A 13,172-nucleotide genomic window follows, 5' to 3' on the forward strand; every position below is an offset into this window, starting at 1 on the left:
TACTAATTTCCTTGAAATAAATTCTACTTATTAAATAACTGTGTATTTAAGATCTACATTTACTCATAACACGGGTGCACGGGGACATTTAGATACTGATTGGATTTTTTTTATAAAGTCCACCTATACTTTATAAAAGAAATCCTGTGGTTGTCACTGTGTTCAGACAGGTTTAGCATTTACAGTTAGTCGATATAAGCCCTTATTGGTGGTGTATATGTCGGAAACAGGGAAATGGGCCGAACACACAAGTGCCGTTTTGCCTTGTTTAAAACTGCATCACCCCTATCTCTTGCTATAATTAAATAGCAGTCCACTTTGCACGTCGCATAGGTTTTCTTGGAAATCTTGAATTTAAACATAATATTATTTCTTATGAATTCCATATAAAAATATAAAAAAATATTGACCTCACATCGACTCATTAGATTTTTGTTCCTTGACATCCCTTCTTTGGTACTAACAAATTAATTTATTCAAAACCATAAAATTACCACCAGATTACATAAATTATGTAATGCTATCCAAAGAACTAACTGAAAGAAATACATTCCATCCTTTTTCCTTGTTTTATCATTGTTATTTTTACATATTTTAACGGCACATTTCGTAATTGTTGACAACTTCACATTTGAGCGTTTCAAACAAGACTAAACGAAAAAGTAATGCATGATCTGTTTTGACATCACTTTTGTGGGGCCATTTTTGGCGGCTGATTGGGTATCCAGTTCTTTATACTATATCAATGCTTACTAAGGTAAAAAAAGAATAGCGAAACGGGAAACAAACAAACTAGAACTAAAGTTTATATAACACAGAGAAAAAGTTAAGCATACGAAAATTGACTAGATAGCTTTAAATTCATCCTTATCATCAAAATGGCCCCAAGGCACAATTTTCTTCGGTGCCATTGTTTATAATTTTAACGAGTTTGCAATCCAATTTGCACACGAGTGGCATTTTGTGATTGAGGAATAAATAGGTTTCCCAAAATCAGTAGACGGTTGTTTTATTTTAAATTGTAATTACTTTTATTTTTTAAGTTGATTCCAGATCGCCTGTAACAACAGTACATAATCTATATACCTACACTTCAATAGGTATAACACATAAATAAATCTATAAAGATAAATACCCTTTATCAAACTTGTTAAACTCGTCGATCAAACTGTCGGCGTGAAATCAGATCTGCGGTGTTCATTAAGGGAATCTAGAAAGTTTCATTGGCAACTTATTGCCTATCAAGCGCACCGCGGAAGGCGAGACATGCTGCCGCTAGGTGGGTTTTACTGAGTAAATTGTATTTAGTGTAAGTGCAGTGAAAGTAAATACATCTGTTTTTCAATGCACGATAAAATACCGACCTAGAGCCTATATATCAGGCCATAAAGGAGACTGTTTACATTTCAAGCAAAAAAAGAGTTTCATTAATTTTTTGCTTCTCTTACTAATTTCATTAATGGTAAAATCATAGGAATGCTCAAATAAGCTCAGGGGAAAACAAAAAAAAAAGAATGTACCTACAGCTCCAAAGACTGATAAGATAATCATAGGTACTAACTAGTGTCCATTATTAAGGACTCAATCCTCTTGTACATGATGTACCTAAGTGGCTGTGGTCCTACGACATCATCCTATGGATAGGAAGGTAAAATGCAAGCAATATAAATATTTAACAACAGACCAAACTTGCAGAAATTTCCATCAGGTCGGTCAGGTCAGTCGGTTTGAAATAAGTAACGAAGTTTTGGGAAAAAAATGCTTCAGTGACGTTTTTGAGTTTAATTTAATCTATCATCGAAGAATTCCTACTACAATATTCGTTTGCATTATATTGCTAAAACAGATTCATCGCTTAACTCGTCCAGACAAAAAAATAAATACTTAAACTTTCGTGTCACCTAAAAATCGATTTGAATATCGGAAAGCATTACAAAAATTAAGGATTTTATTTTTTTACAATAATTTTGTGTTGTTGAACGTTTTTATTGGACTAACATATTTTTCATATGAACGTTGATTTGGATTTTGTACAATAGTACCGCGGTGGCACAGGCTTTAGGTTAGTTCTCGTTCATGTCGTCTCGGATATAGGTGAATATGGTATCGATGCATTCAGCGTAATGCCCTGAACACAAATATATGAGATGACAAGCGCGAAAGTGGTGGGGGTAGTTGCTGTGACGTCATAAAGTCGCCATAACAAACTTTTTTAAATTTTCTTTTAAACTTACTATGAGGGGTACCAAATGAAAGTGCTTTGTGAGTAGATCACAAATATATAACATACTGTACCATTTTCAATACTTGGTCTAACTAATTATTAGAAAATGATCAAAAATTTCACAATCCACAGTTGACTTCGAACTGCTCTAAATTGAAAATTGCTGAATAGATTAGTCCAAAATACATACCAAATGACTGTGAATACTACATAATGTTTAAAAATAATTAACCAGATATATCAAAAAAATAAGAAAAGTACATCAAATTTAAAAAAAGTATAATTTTCTGTACATTAAACTGCATCTATTATTAAAAAAACAAACAAAAAACCCGACAGTTTATATATATCTTTGAAATGGTCTTTTCACTAGCTTTCATTTGGTATCCATATTGCTATAGTAAAAGAAAAAAAAACAATTAGCGGGCGCCATTTCCAAAATTTATATAGCCTGTGTCACTACCACAATTTTGACGAATTCAACCACACCTCATATGTCAAAAACCGTCCAGCCGTTTGGGCTGTAGGGCGTGCCAAATAAATGGACATATTATTATACTCGTATAATATACAATATCTGAGAGACCGAGCTTTGCTCGGAAAACAGATTCCCACAGATAAGAACTAGTTAGATCGATTTTTCGCCCCCGAAACCCTCCGTAGTGCAAATTTCATCGAAATCGTAAGAGCCGTTTCCGAGATCTTTGGGAGCTCGGAAACATTAAACGAGGAAGAAAAACGTAAAAGTGAACAATTTTTTGTATTATTGTATACTTCTGAAAATTCTTTCAAGAATATGACAAATGTTGACGATTTACGGTCAGCAATGTTTCCAAATATAAAAGGACTTGACAAATTACCACCAACTCGAGATGCGCTGCATCCATTTACAAACATTGATTTGGCACAACGCTGACATTTCAATGCCGATAATCCCTCCAGCGACAGAAAGTGGTTGGATTAAGAAAAAATATCCACTATTACCAGTGACAATGCTGAAGGCACCTATGACCTATATCATAAAAGGCTCTAGAATTAATTTCGTGTAAATGCAAAACTAGATGTAGGATGTAGGACTTCACGTTGTCGCTGTACTAGTAAGAAACAAAATTGTATAAGTGGAGTGTGCCACCCTGGTGAACAGTGTTTTAATGAACACAATCAGAAAGAAACAAATGAAGGTGATTAAATACATTTTTTATCAAGAAATATGCTGGGCAAAGAAATTCCAAATTTTCCGTGATATTTTTATAAATCGTCAAAAAAATATTCGTAAAGCTAACTTTTTTTTTAATGTGTCATAAATCCCCTAAATATGGAACCCTTCATGGGCGAGTCCGACTCGCACTTGGCCGCTTTTTGACATATGAGGTGTGGTTGAATTCGTCAGAATTGTGGTAGTGACACAGGCTATATAAATTGTGAAAATGGCGCTCGCTAATGAAAAAAGAGGGGGGGCGGATTTTTTTTTTCTTTTTATAGCAATATGGGTACCAAATGAAAGCTAGTGAAAAGACCATTTCAAAAATATATATGTAAACTGTCGGGTTTTTTGTTTGTTTTAATAATAGTTGCAGTTTAATGTAATAGACAATTATACTTTTTGATATATCTGATTAATTATTTTTGAACATTATATAGAGGATATTCACAGTCACTTGGTATGTATTTTGGACTAATCTATTCAGCCATTTTCAATTTAGAGCATTTCGAAGTCAACTGTGGTTTGTGAAATTTTTGAACGTTTTCTAATAATTAGTTAGACCGAGTATAAAAAGGGTACAGTATGTTATATATTTGTAATCTCCTCACAAAGCCCTGTCATTTGGTCCCCACATGGTATGTTTAAAAGAAAATAATAAAAAAGTTTGTACTTTATGACGTCACAGCAACTACCCCCACCACTTTCGCGCTTATCATCTCATATATTTGTGTTCAGAGCATCAGACTGAATGCATCGATACCATATTCACCCGTATCCGATACGACATGAGCGAAAATCGGGTTCTAAAAGAGTGTTCTTTCGCTGGTCGCTTTACTACAATGTGTTTGTGTAATACATACTTATTACTGAGAATACTGAGTCACGTTGGATCGAATTTTTGTGCTGTTGGTATATTTTTCTTAAAAAACCACACTGACGTTATGTGAATTTGGTTAAACTAATTTTAGGAATCATACAAAAGACAATTTGTTTTATTTTGAAGGCTTAACCAATTTCCTATTCTATATATTTATACTTAGATTTTTCATGGTACATATTATTTTCACAAACAAGCTCATCTGAAAAATAGATACCTATAAATTATTTTAACTATACACTTATATGAATGTAAATTTCTTAATTGTTGAAAGTATAACAATCGGACTTGATAGGGCCGATATGTACAATAGTATAAAGCTCCTGTAAAATAATAAATAAAATAAGCTCATCTGAATAGGTATCCTATTCTCAGCATCAAAAACTCCCTAAAGTGTAATTCAATGGAACATGCTAACTATGTAAACAAAAGTCACTAGTAAATTGACATTCAAAGACAATTTTTATATGGTGGTTCGTTTACATAGTTAGCAAGTTCCATAGAATGACACTTTACAGAGAAACTCAGTTATTCATTTAACATTTAATTTTCCGAATTCAATAGATTGTAAATTTTTCATTACGTCATAATGAATTGTAATAAAAGCTTTGAATCTCAATTTGTTGTTGCTTTGGCGACATTCCACTCACTCGCAAAGAATTTGGGTTACAAATTTCCGCGGTCTAGCTAAATTGCTCAAAACAATTCATGTTTGGCCTAAATTCAAAGAAAAATAACCTACTGAAATATATCGTCGGCTGAGAATACGTTTGTGCCATATCCATTTTTTAGCAAAATCGTTTTTTAATGATTTCTAAAATAACAAAAAATATGCCATAATTGACACTACTCGGTTTTTGAACAAACATATTTTTCAAAAATGTTGTTCCATATCCGCACTTTACTATAGGATAATTACACTCTGTTATCAGAAAATTATCAGAAAAATGTGACATATCCAAAACTTTTGTGTCATATCATACATTGTACGTTTAACATTTACTCATCAAAAACGGATATGGCAATAATAAAAGTGCTTTTATTTCATGATTACCACTATATTCACAATATTTGTTTAGTACTATAAATAGTAATAATATGTGATGATAAATAAGTTCAATATTGAATAAATTTAAAATTATTTTTTTTGTGTCTTTTCACTCTCCGGTAAACCAATGTAAGTGGCGTAGGTATGGCACAAACGTATTCTCACCCAGCGATATTGTTACTTAGTGTGGTTGTTACATGACATTAATATAACTTATACATAATTATATTATTCTGAGATCTCTAGTTTAATTTTACGTCAAGAAACCATATTTAAAAGTAAAAAAAAACTAATCAAATAAAGAAAAAACGAATTCAGAATCTAAAATTATGATTCATATTCGTACCTACTAATTCGCGTGTTGCGACCAGACAAAGTTCGAGGTGTTTCATAGCCAAGTTCATATGTGGAAAACTACAATTAAAGTTTTCAGTATCGCAAACATAAATAAAATATGATGTCAGTATTTATACTCTAACATACTCAAATGAAATAAAAACTTTAGTTAGAGACGTCATCGATAAGGTCTAATGTCCTTATTCAAATGTAACAAACTGATAATGATTTGTTCGTCATGTTAACAATTCTGTTTGTTTAAAAGAGACAAAATATAACAGAGTTTTGTAAGAGGTTGCTAAGTTTTATGAATAAGGGGGTAAGAAAGTTAGCCTTAAACTAAAAACCCTCGCATTGCTCATGATTCTACTTTAAAAATCACTTTTTTGCTTTAACTTTGGTAGGTGGGTAGTTAATATGTTTAATAAAAAATATTAATTAGTGTTTGCATATATATCTATGCCATAGTCCCATTAGCCATAGGTACTTGAGGTGAAGGTGTAAGCTGTAACATTACTAGCTCATATGTGACTATTGTTCCGGCAACCTAAAACAAATAATATTTAAAACTTCATAAACGAATGTAATAGTATTCGTATTCTGTAATTTTCTTCATTTTCTCACCGTTAACAGCAACTCGCGAGTGACGGTGAAGAACTGCAGGCCGGTTAATGCCACATTATCTCCATTAACTTGATCAATGAATCTTTGAACCTTAAAAAATAATCAATTATTTAAAAGTATAAAAACATCGTAGAGAGAAAAGCATAATGCTATTCTAATAGGGATGATGACACGTGTTGAATTTTATAACAAAATCTAGTAAAATAGATTATATAGCAAATAAATATTTTGTTCATACTTCAAGATGGACTCTCAGTGACCTTGACGTCACGTTCACTTATCGTTTTGCTAGGGGCGTTTCGCGAGTGAAGTACGACTGTCGGACTTTGACTAGCGATGGGCGAGTCGAGTTATCTGATTCGAATAATTCGTATTCGTAATCAACCTACAGATGAGTTAATTCGAATCAAGACTATTGGCAATTCGAATCAACTCGAGCAGATAAAGGATAGAATTGGCAGTAGGTTGGTATCCGATCCGCTAACTCGGCGAATACAACTCGTCGAGCCAAGTCAACGCTATCACACTGCTACTAAGGCCATTCAAAAATAAACCTTAATTCCTTGACCCGAAGGTTCTTTTTACAACAACTGCCGCTTGATTCGCCATCCCAAGTATCCCAACTCGAGTTCACTGCTACTATGGCCATTCAAAAATAAACCTTAATTCCGTGCCCTGAAGGTTCTTTTTACAACAACTGCCGCGTAACTTGCCGTCTCAACTCGCTCCGCGCCTGTGCCCGTGACTTTGTCGCGAACCACGCGAACCGTCGAGTCGAGTCAACTCGAGTTTCAATTCGAATCAGCGGCCGAATCAATTCGAATGATCCGAATTGAAAAAAAAAGTGGACTCGTCACATCGCTAACTTTGACTATCATTTCTGATTTTTGTATTGATTTAATGCAATGGGTCCCATATAGACATTTGATCCTAAAAACAAACCTGAATGAATGATACCATAAATAAAAAATTGTCATCTAGCCTATTGTATTATTACCTCGATACAGTAGACCGGTGACGGGACATCATATAAAACTGGAGCAGGCAGCGAAGATGCGCTGTTCACTTGCGATGCGATCAGTGAAACCGCCACAGACCGACTGATGAGGTACACGAGAGAGAAGATGAAGTACGCGGGACCCTCGTAACCGGCAAACAGGGTCGTCCTGATTACAAAACATACTTGGCGAGTATCATTTATATTTCGATCCGGCCTAGTTTCCCCCAAAACAGAAGGCACTAACGGACAGCCAGCTTCAGTAAATAGGGATGATGACACATGTTGAATTTTATAACAAAATCTAAAAAAATATACGGAAGTAATACAAAAATACAGCACCTGAAACTTTCAAAATTAAGTTTTTTTTTTAACTTTCAAAAACGAAATAAGTAAGGATACCATTCGATTCCTCACATTTTATCCAAAAAAAGATTGTACCGACAAAAATGCAATTTTCTTGTTTTGTTCATACTTCAAGATGCGCTCTCAGTGACCTTGACGTCACGTTCACATAGCGTTTCGCGAGTGAAGTACGACTGTCGGACTTTGACTATCATTTCTGACCTTTGTATTGCTTTAATGCAATGGATCCCATATATCTAAATAAGTACTATAAATGGAAATTATAGTATGATAGTGAAAAGTATTTATTAATGAACGGATAATATAATAACAACCACCGCATGTGCAAAATTTTCAATGTTTTTTTCTCGGTTTTGTATATAAAATGGCTAATTTTGTATACCTACTTATTATACAGGTTGTGATTTTATTTTTGATTAAACCACAAAATTATAAGTAATAGACGTAAGTTTCAGCGCTTAAAATTTTTGCATATTAATACACTTAGTAGGATAAATTATCACATACCCTTTGAGACGACTAGCACGGCAGGCTCCAGTACCCTTTATTCCGTTTCTGAAATAGGCATTATACTTTTTAACATGTGACTTTACTAACAACTAAAAAAACATTTCGATATTCGCAAAGTTAATCGTTGGTAATTTAAACAACAATTTCCAAGTTAAGTGAAAATCAAGAGAGTTCATCGAAATCTTCAGAGCCGTGAAACATCAACATCTGTTCAGCAAATAGGCCACAAGGGTAAGGGCACTTTTACACGTCAACATGGAATTTACATACAAGCAAAAAAAACACATCAACAATTATGAAAAACATCTAACCGCAAATATCAATTCAAACGAAAGTAGGTATTACAATTACATAGAGATGTACAAAGTCTCTAAATGTCTAATTACAAAAAAAAAACTAAAATAAAAAACAAAAAACATGATATAATTAATCAAATTATCCTTAGAGATGTATAGGGTCTCCAAGAGTCAAAATCCTGTATCTGGGGGCACGGTAGTGCCCCCCGCCAAGACGAGCAAAGCGAAGCGCAAGGGCACTACCTACCTTTTCTCGAAGCGCTTCGTCGTTTTTTTGAACCCTCTTAACTTGGGTTTGGATTATACCAGATAAACAAAACTCTCGGGATATGATGTCAATAGTGGACTTAGTAAGCATAAAAAATTTCAATTGCATAGCTCTTATACTTTGGATTTTATTAATGTCTAAAAAACCCCGATTTCGTCACTGACTCATTCACTCACTGTTGATCATCAAAACCTCTAGGGTACTTCCTGAAGTCCTAGGAAGCTGAAATTTGGTATGTGAGATAGTATTAGTCCACAAACAACAAAAAAATTCAAAAACTTGAAATTATTGGCCCCTAAGGGGGTGAAAAGGGGGGTGGAATTTTGTATGGGAAATCGATAACCGCGGAACCGATTTAGTTGAAATTTGGTATGTAGATACATAGTTGTTGTTATGGGGAAGGATATAAAATAGTTTCAACCCCAGAATCACCCCGTAAGGGTGAAAAGGGGTGGAAAAAGGGGGTTGAAGTTTGTATGGGGAATCAGTAAAAAAGCAAGTACGTATTTCAGGATTTTTAATAGTAAATCACCCGCAACCATTTAAATCAGAAGATTGTCATAAGCAACTTACAAAAAGATGTGAAATCCCACCAAAAACATTTTCATGTAAAATGTTGCCAAGACGAAACCATAATGCTCGCATTGACAAAAAGTTATCAGATATCTTGTAGACCCAAGCTTCTAACTCTACAGGCCCTACCTTCACAGACTCTACACCTTAGTCAAAATATGTGGCTTGGCCGTTTCATTATTACAAGAACTATTTTATAATAAAAAATAATGAAATGTGAATACATATTTCACCTTACGCCCATGTGACGAAACGGCCAAGCCACATATTTTGACTAATGTGTCGAGTCTGTGAAGGTAGGGCCTGTAGAGTTAGAAGCTTGGCTCTACGAGGGGCGCGGGCGTTCAATATATAATGAGAATGAGATGCAAACTCTTTAAATATTGGGAAAGTAAATACTGGCCGGTAAAGCTAATCTACCTAGCTGATTGCCATGAAAAAAAAACTAACTATTTTTTGTTTAAAAAAAAAAATACGGCGATTTCTTTGCGATGCTGTTGAGTACGTTAGCGAAAATGGAGAAAATTGAACTGCGCGCCGTTATTAAATACTTGTGTTTGAAAAATTTTTTTACGGACCAAGTCAATTTAGATTTACGGGACACTTTAAGGTCTAATGCTCCTCCGTATTCGACAGTTACACGTTGGTGCGCCGAATTTAGACGTGGAAGAACATCGACCATGGATGACCCCCGCTCCGGACGCCCTACTACAGCAGTAACTGAAGAAATTGTGAAAAAAGTCGAAAACTTAGTTTTGGCGGATCGTCGTGTCACGGTTCGTTTTATTGCTGAAAATGTAAAGATTTCAACGGGGAGCGTGCATAATATTTTACATGAACGCTTGTGTATGAAAAAGGTATCAGCGCGTTGGGTACCCAGAATGCTTACTGACACGCAAAAACAAACTAGAGTCGAGATTTGTCAAGAAGCTTTGGACCTGATACAGCAAGACCGGGAACTTTTTTGGCGCGATTTATAACAATGGACGAAACATGGCTCCATCATTACGACCCTGAAACGAAACTGCAGTCTATGACATGGAAAAGGCCATCATCTCCAACTCCGAAGAAATTCAAGGTGGGCCCATCTGCCGATAAGGTCATGGGCTCTGTTTTTTGGGATGGTAAAGGGGTCGTAGTGATTGAGTATCTCGAGCATGGAGCCACTATTACGGGCTCTTTATATGCCAAACAAATAGCAACATTGCGCAATGAGATCCGTGAAAAACGGCGAGGTAAACTCTCGAAAATTGTGTTGTTCCATCAGGACAATGCACCGGCACACAAGTCCGCCGTTGCAATGGCTGCAATACGTGATACGTGATGCTGGGTTCGATATCCTTAAGCATCCTCCGTATTCACCAGACCTCGCCCCTAGTGATTTCTACCTATTTCCGAGATTGAAGAAATACCTAAGAGGCAAGAAATTTGAAGACGACGACGCGGTAGTCGCTGCAGTACAAGATTTTTTAAGTACTCAAGATAAAACCTTTTTTAGAAATGGAATATTAAGTTTAGAAAAAAGATATACTAAGTGTATTATGCTAAAAGGTGACTATGTCGAAAAATAAAATAACATTTATTAAAAGTTGTATATAACATACTCATTCTCACTTTTTATTGAACGCCCCTCGTACAAGATATCTGATAACTTTTTGTCAATGCGAGCATTATGGTTTCGTCTTGGCAACATTTTACATGAAAATGTTTTTGGTGGGATACCCTGTTCCCAAGGTCGCCGAAACATATAAATATTATAATATATACGACAACCGGTCTGGCCTAGTGGGTAGTGATCCTGCCTGTGAAGCCGATGGTCCCGGGTTCGAATCCTGGTAAGGGCATTTATTTGTATGATGATACAGATATTTGTTCCTGAGTCATGGTTGTTTTCTATGTATATAAGTATTTATATATATTATATATTATATATATCGTTGTCTGAGTACCCACAATACAAGCCTTCTTGAGCTTACCGTGGGGCTTAGTCAATTTGTGTAAGAATGTCCCTATAATATTTATTATTATTATTATTTCCTTTATTCATTTAATTTCTTAGATTAGGTTATTTATAATATGGATATAAAAATAAAATACAAAAACACTTACAAAAACAATACAAAATACTTATAAACATATTATAAAAAACCTAACCTAGGGTGCCGCCAGCAGCGGGGCAAGGCCCAAGCTGCCGGTGGTCAGGGCTGCAGAGAGAGGAACCGGCGGACTATCCGCGCCGTGTCCAAGATCACCGCCTTCTGCATCTGACCCTTGATCCAACCACCTAGCGAGAGTCTCTCAAGATGTTGGTCGAGACTCTTCGCTATTAGACCGTTCGCTGAAACAACTATCGGGACAATGATCGTCGAATCAACATCCCACATGGCGGTTATCTCGTGAGCCAAGTCTAGGTACTTACTAGACTTGTCCTTCTCGGCTTTCACGAGATTCTCATCATGGGGGATGGTGATGTCAACGAGCACGGCCCGGCGCTGCGATCGATCTATTATCACAATGTCAGGCTTATTGGCTACAATAGTCCTGTCAGTGATGATAGATCGATCCCAATAGAGCGTGGCACGACCATTCTCGAGAACTTGCGCAGGTGAATACTTGTAGTACGGTACTTCGCGGTCCACAAGGCCGTATAGAAGAGCAAGCTGCTGGTGAATAATCCTGGCTACGAGATTATGTCTGTGCAAGTACTCGCCGTTAGCAAGATGAGAACAACCGGAAATGATATGCCTGAGTGACTCTCCGGGACGGCGGCATGCCCGACAAATGTCGACCGTACCGTCCTTGAGGATATATTTCCGATAGTTGTTCGTCATCATTACTTCGTCCGCAATTGCACAGGCAAAACCCTCGGTTTCTCCGAAGAGGTCCCCGAATCGTAACCAGTTCACCGACGCGAGCAGGTCCACATCAGGTCCCGTGAGGGCCTTGTAGAACCGCCCGTGTAGCACCTTACTCTCCCATGCCGCCTTGCGATCCGCAGTACTTAGTACCACAGGTTTGCGCCAGTTCTCGTTTGCCAAGGAGAGCGGCGTGAGGTTCCTGTCTACTGCCACCACATCACGATGCATCCCACACTCGTTGTTAAGGAAATAATTCCTGAGATTATACACCTCGCGGTTGTGGAGATCCTTGGCGTTTAGGAAGCCTCGGCCTCCACATTTCCGTGGGATGTACAATCTCATAACTGACGAGCGTGGGTGTAGCATGCGATGTGCGGTGAGCAGTGATCGGACCCACCGATCCAGGGCGTCCAGCTCGGTCTGAGTCCACCTTAGTATGCCAAAGGAGTATGTGAGTAGGGGCATTACCCAGGCGTTGAAGGCGCGCACTTTGTTGCCTCCTGACAAAAGACTGTTAAGGACTTTTGTGAGCCGACTGAAAAAGCGCTCCTTCACCGACCGTCTAATACCCTCGTCCTCAATACCCAACGACTGTGACATACCAAGGTATTTATAGGTTTCTGATTCAGAGATAGATCTGAAAGCCATTGTCTCAGAGAGTTGTAAATTTGTTGAATTTACAACCCTCCCCCGCTCTACATGTATAACCGCACATTTATCGACACCAAACTCCATGTTGATGGCACTACTGAAGACTTCGGTAGTTTTCAGTAGGTCCAACAAGTCTTGGTTATTTGGTGCAAATAATTTGAGGTCATCCATGTACAGAAGGTGAGAAATGACTTCACCCTCTCTCCGAAGCCGGCAACCTAGTCCCAAATCTTTCAGCAGAGTGCTGAGGGGATTCAGAGCTAGGCAGAACCACAGGGGACTCAGACTCACCCTGAAAGATTCCTCGCTCAATCCTTATAAAATCCTGCGGACCAGAGCG

General features: G+C 36.9%; 1 protein-coding gene across 1 annotated transcript in view; it reads right to left on the minus strand.

Annotated features, from left to right (window-relative positions):
* Positions 1-6,146: 6,146 nt before the first annotated feature.
* Positions 6,147-13,172, minus strand: part of LOC134660638 (gustatory receptor for sugar taste 64f-like) — a 30,136-nt gene continuing 23,110 nt past the window's right edge. The window contains exons 8-11 of the mRNA XM_063516413.1: positions 8,184-8,231; positions 7,311-7,479; positions 6,314-6,403; positions 6,147-6,236 (exon numbers count right to left, since the gene is read on the minus strand). Of these exons, the coding sequence (XP_063372483.1) occupies positions 6,147-6,236; positions 6,314-6,403; positions 7,311-7,479; positions 8,184-8,231 (397 nt within the window). The remainder of the gene's footprint in view (positions 6,237-6,313; positions 6,404-7,310; positions 7,480-8,183; positions 8,232-13,172) is intronic.

This window comes from Cydia amplana, chromosome Z (assembly GCF_948474715.1).
Source record: "Cydia amplana chromosome Z, ilCydAmpl1.1, whole genome shotgun sequence".
Classification (NCBI taxonomy): domain Eukaryota; kingdom Metazoa; phylum Arthropoda; class Insecta; order Lepidoptera; family Tortricidae; genus Cydia; species Cydia amplana.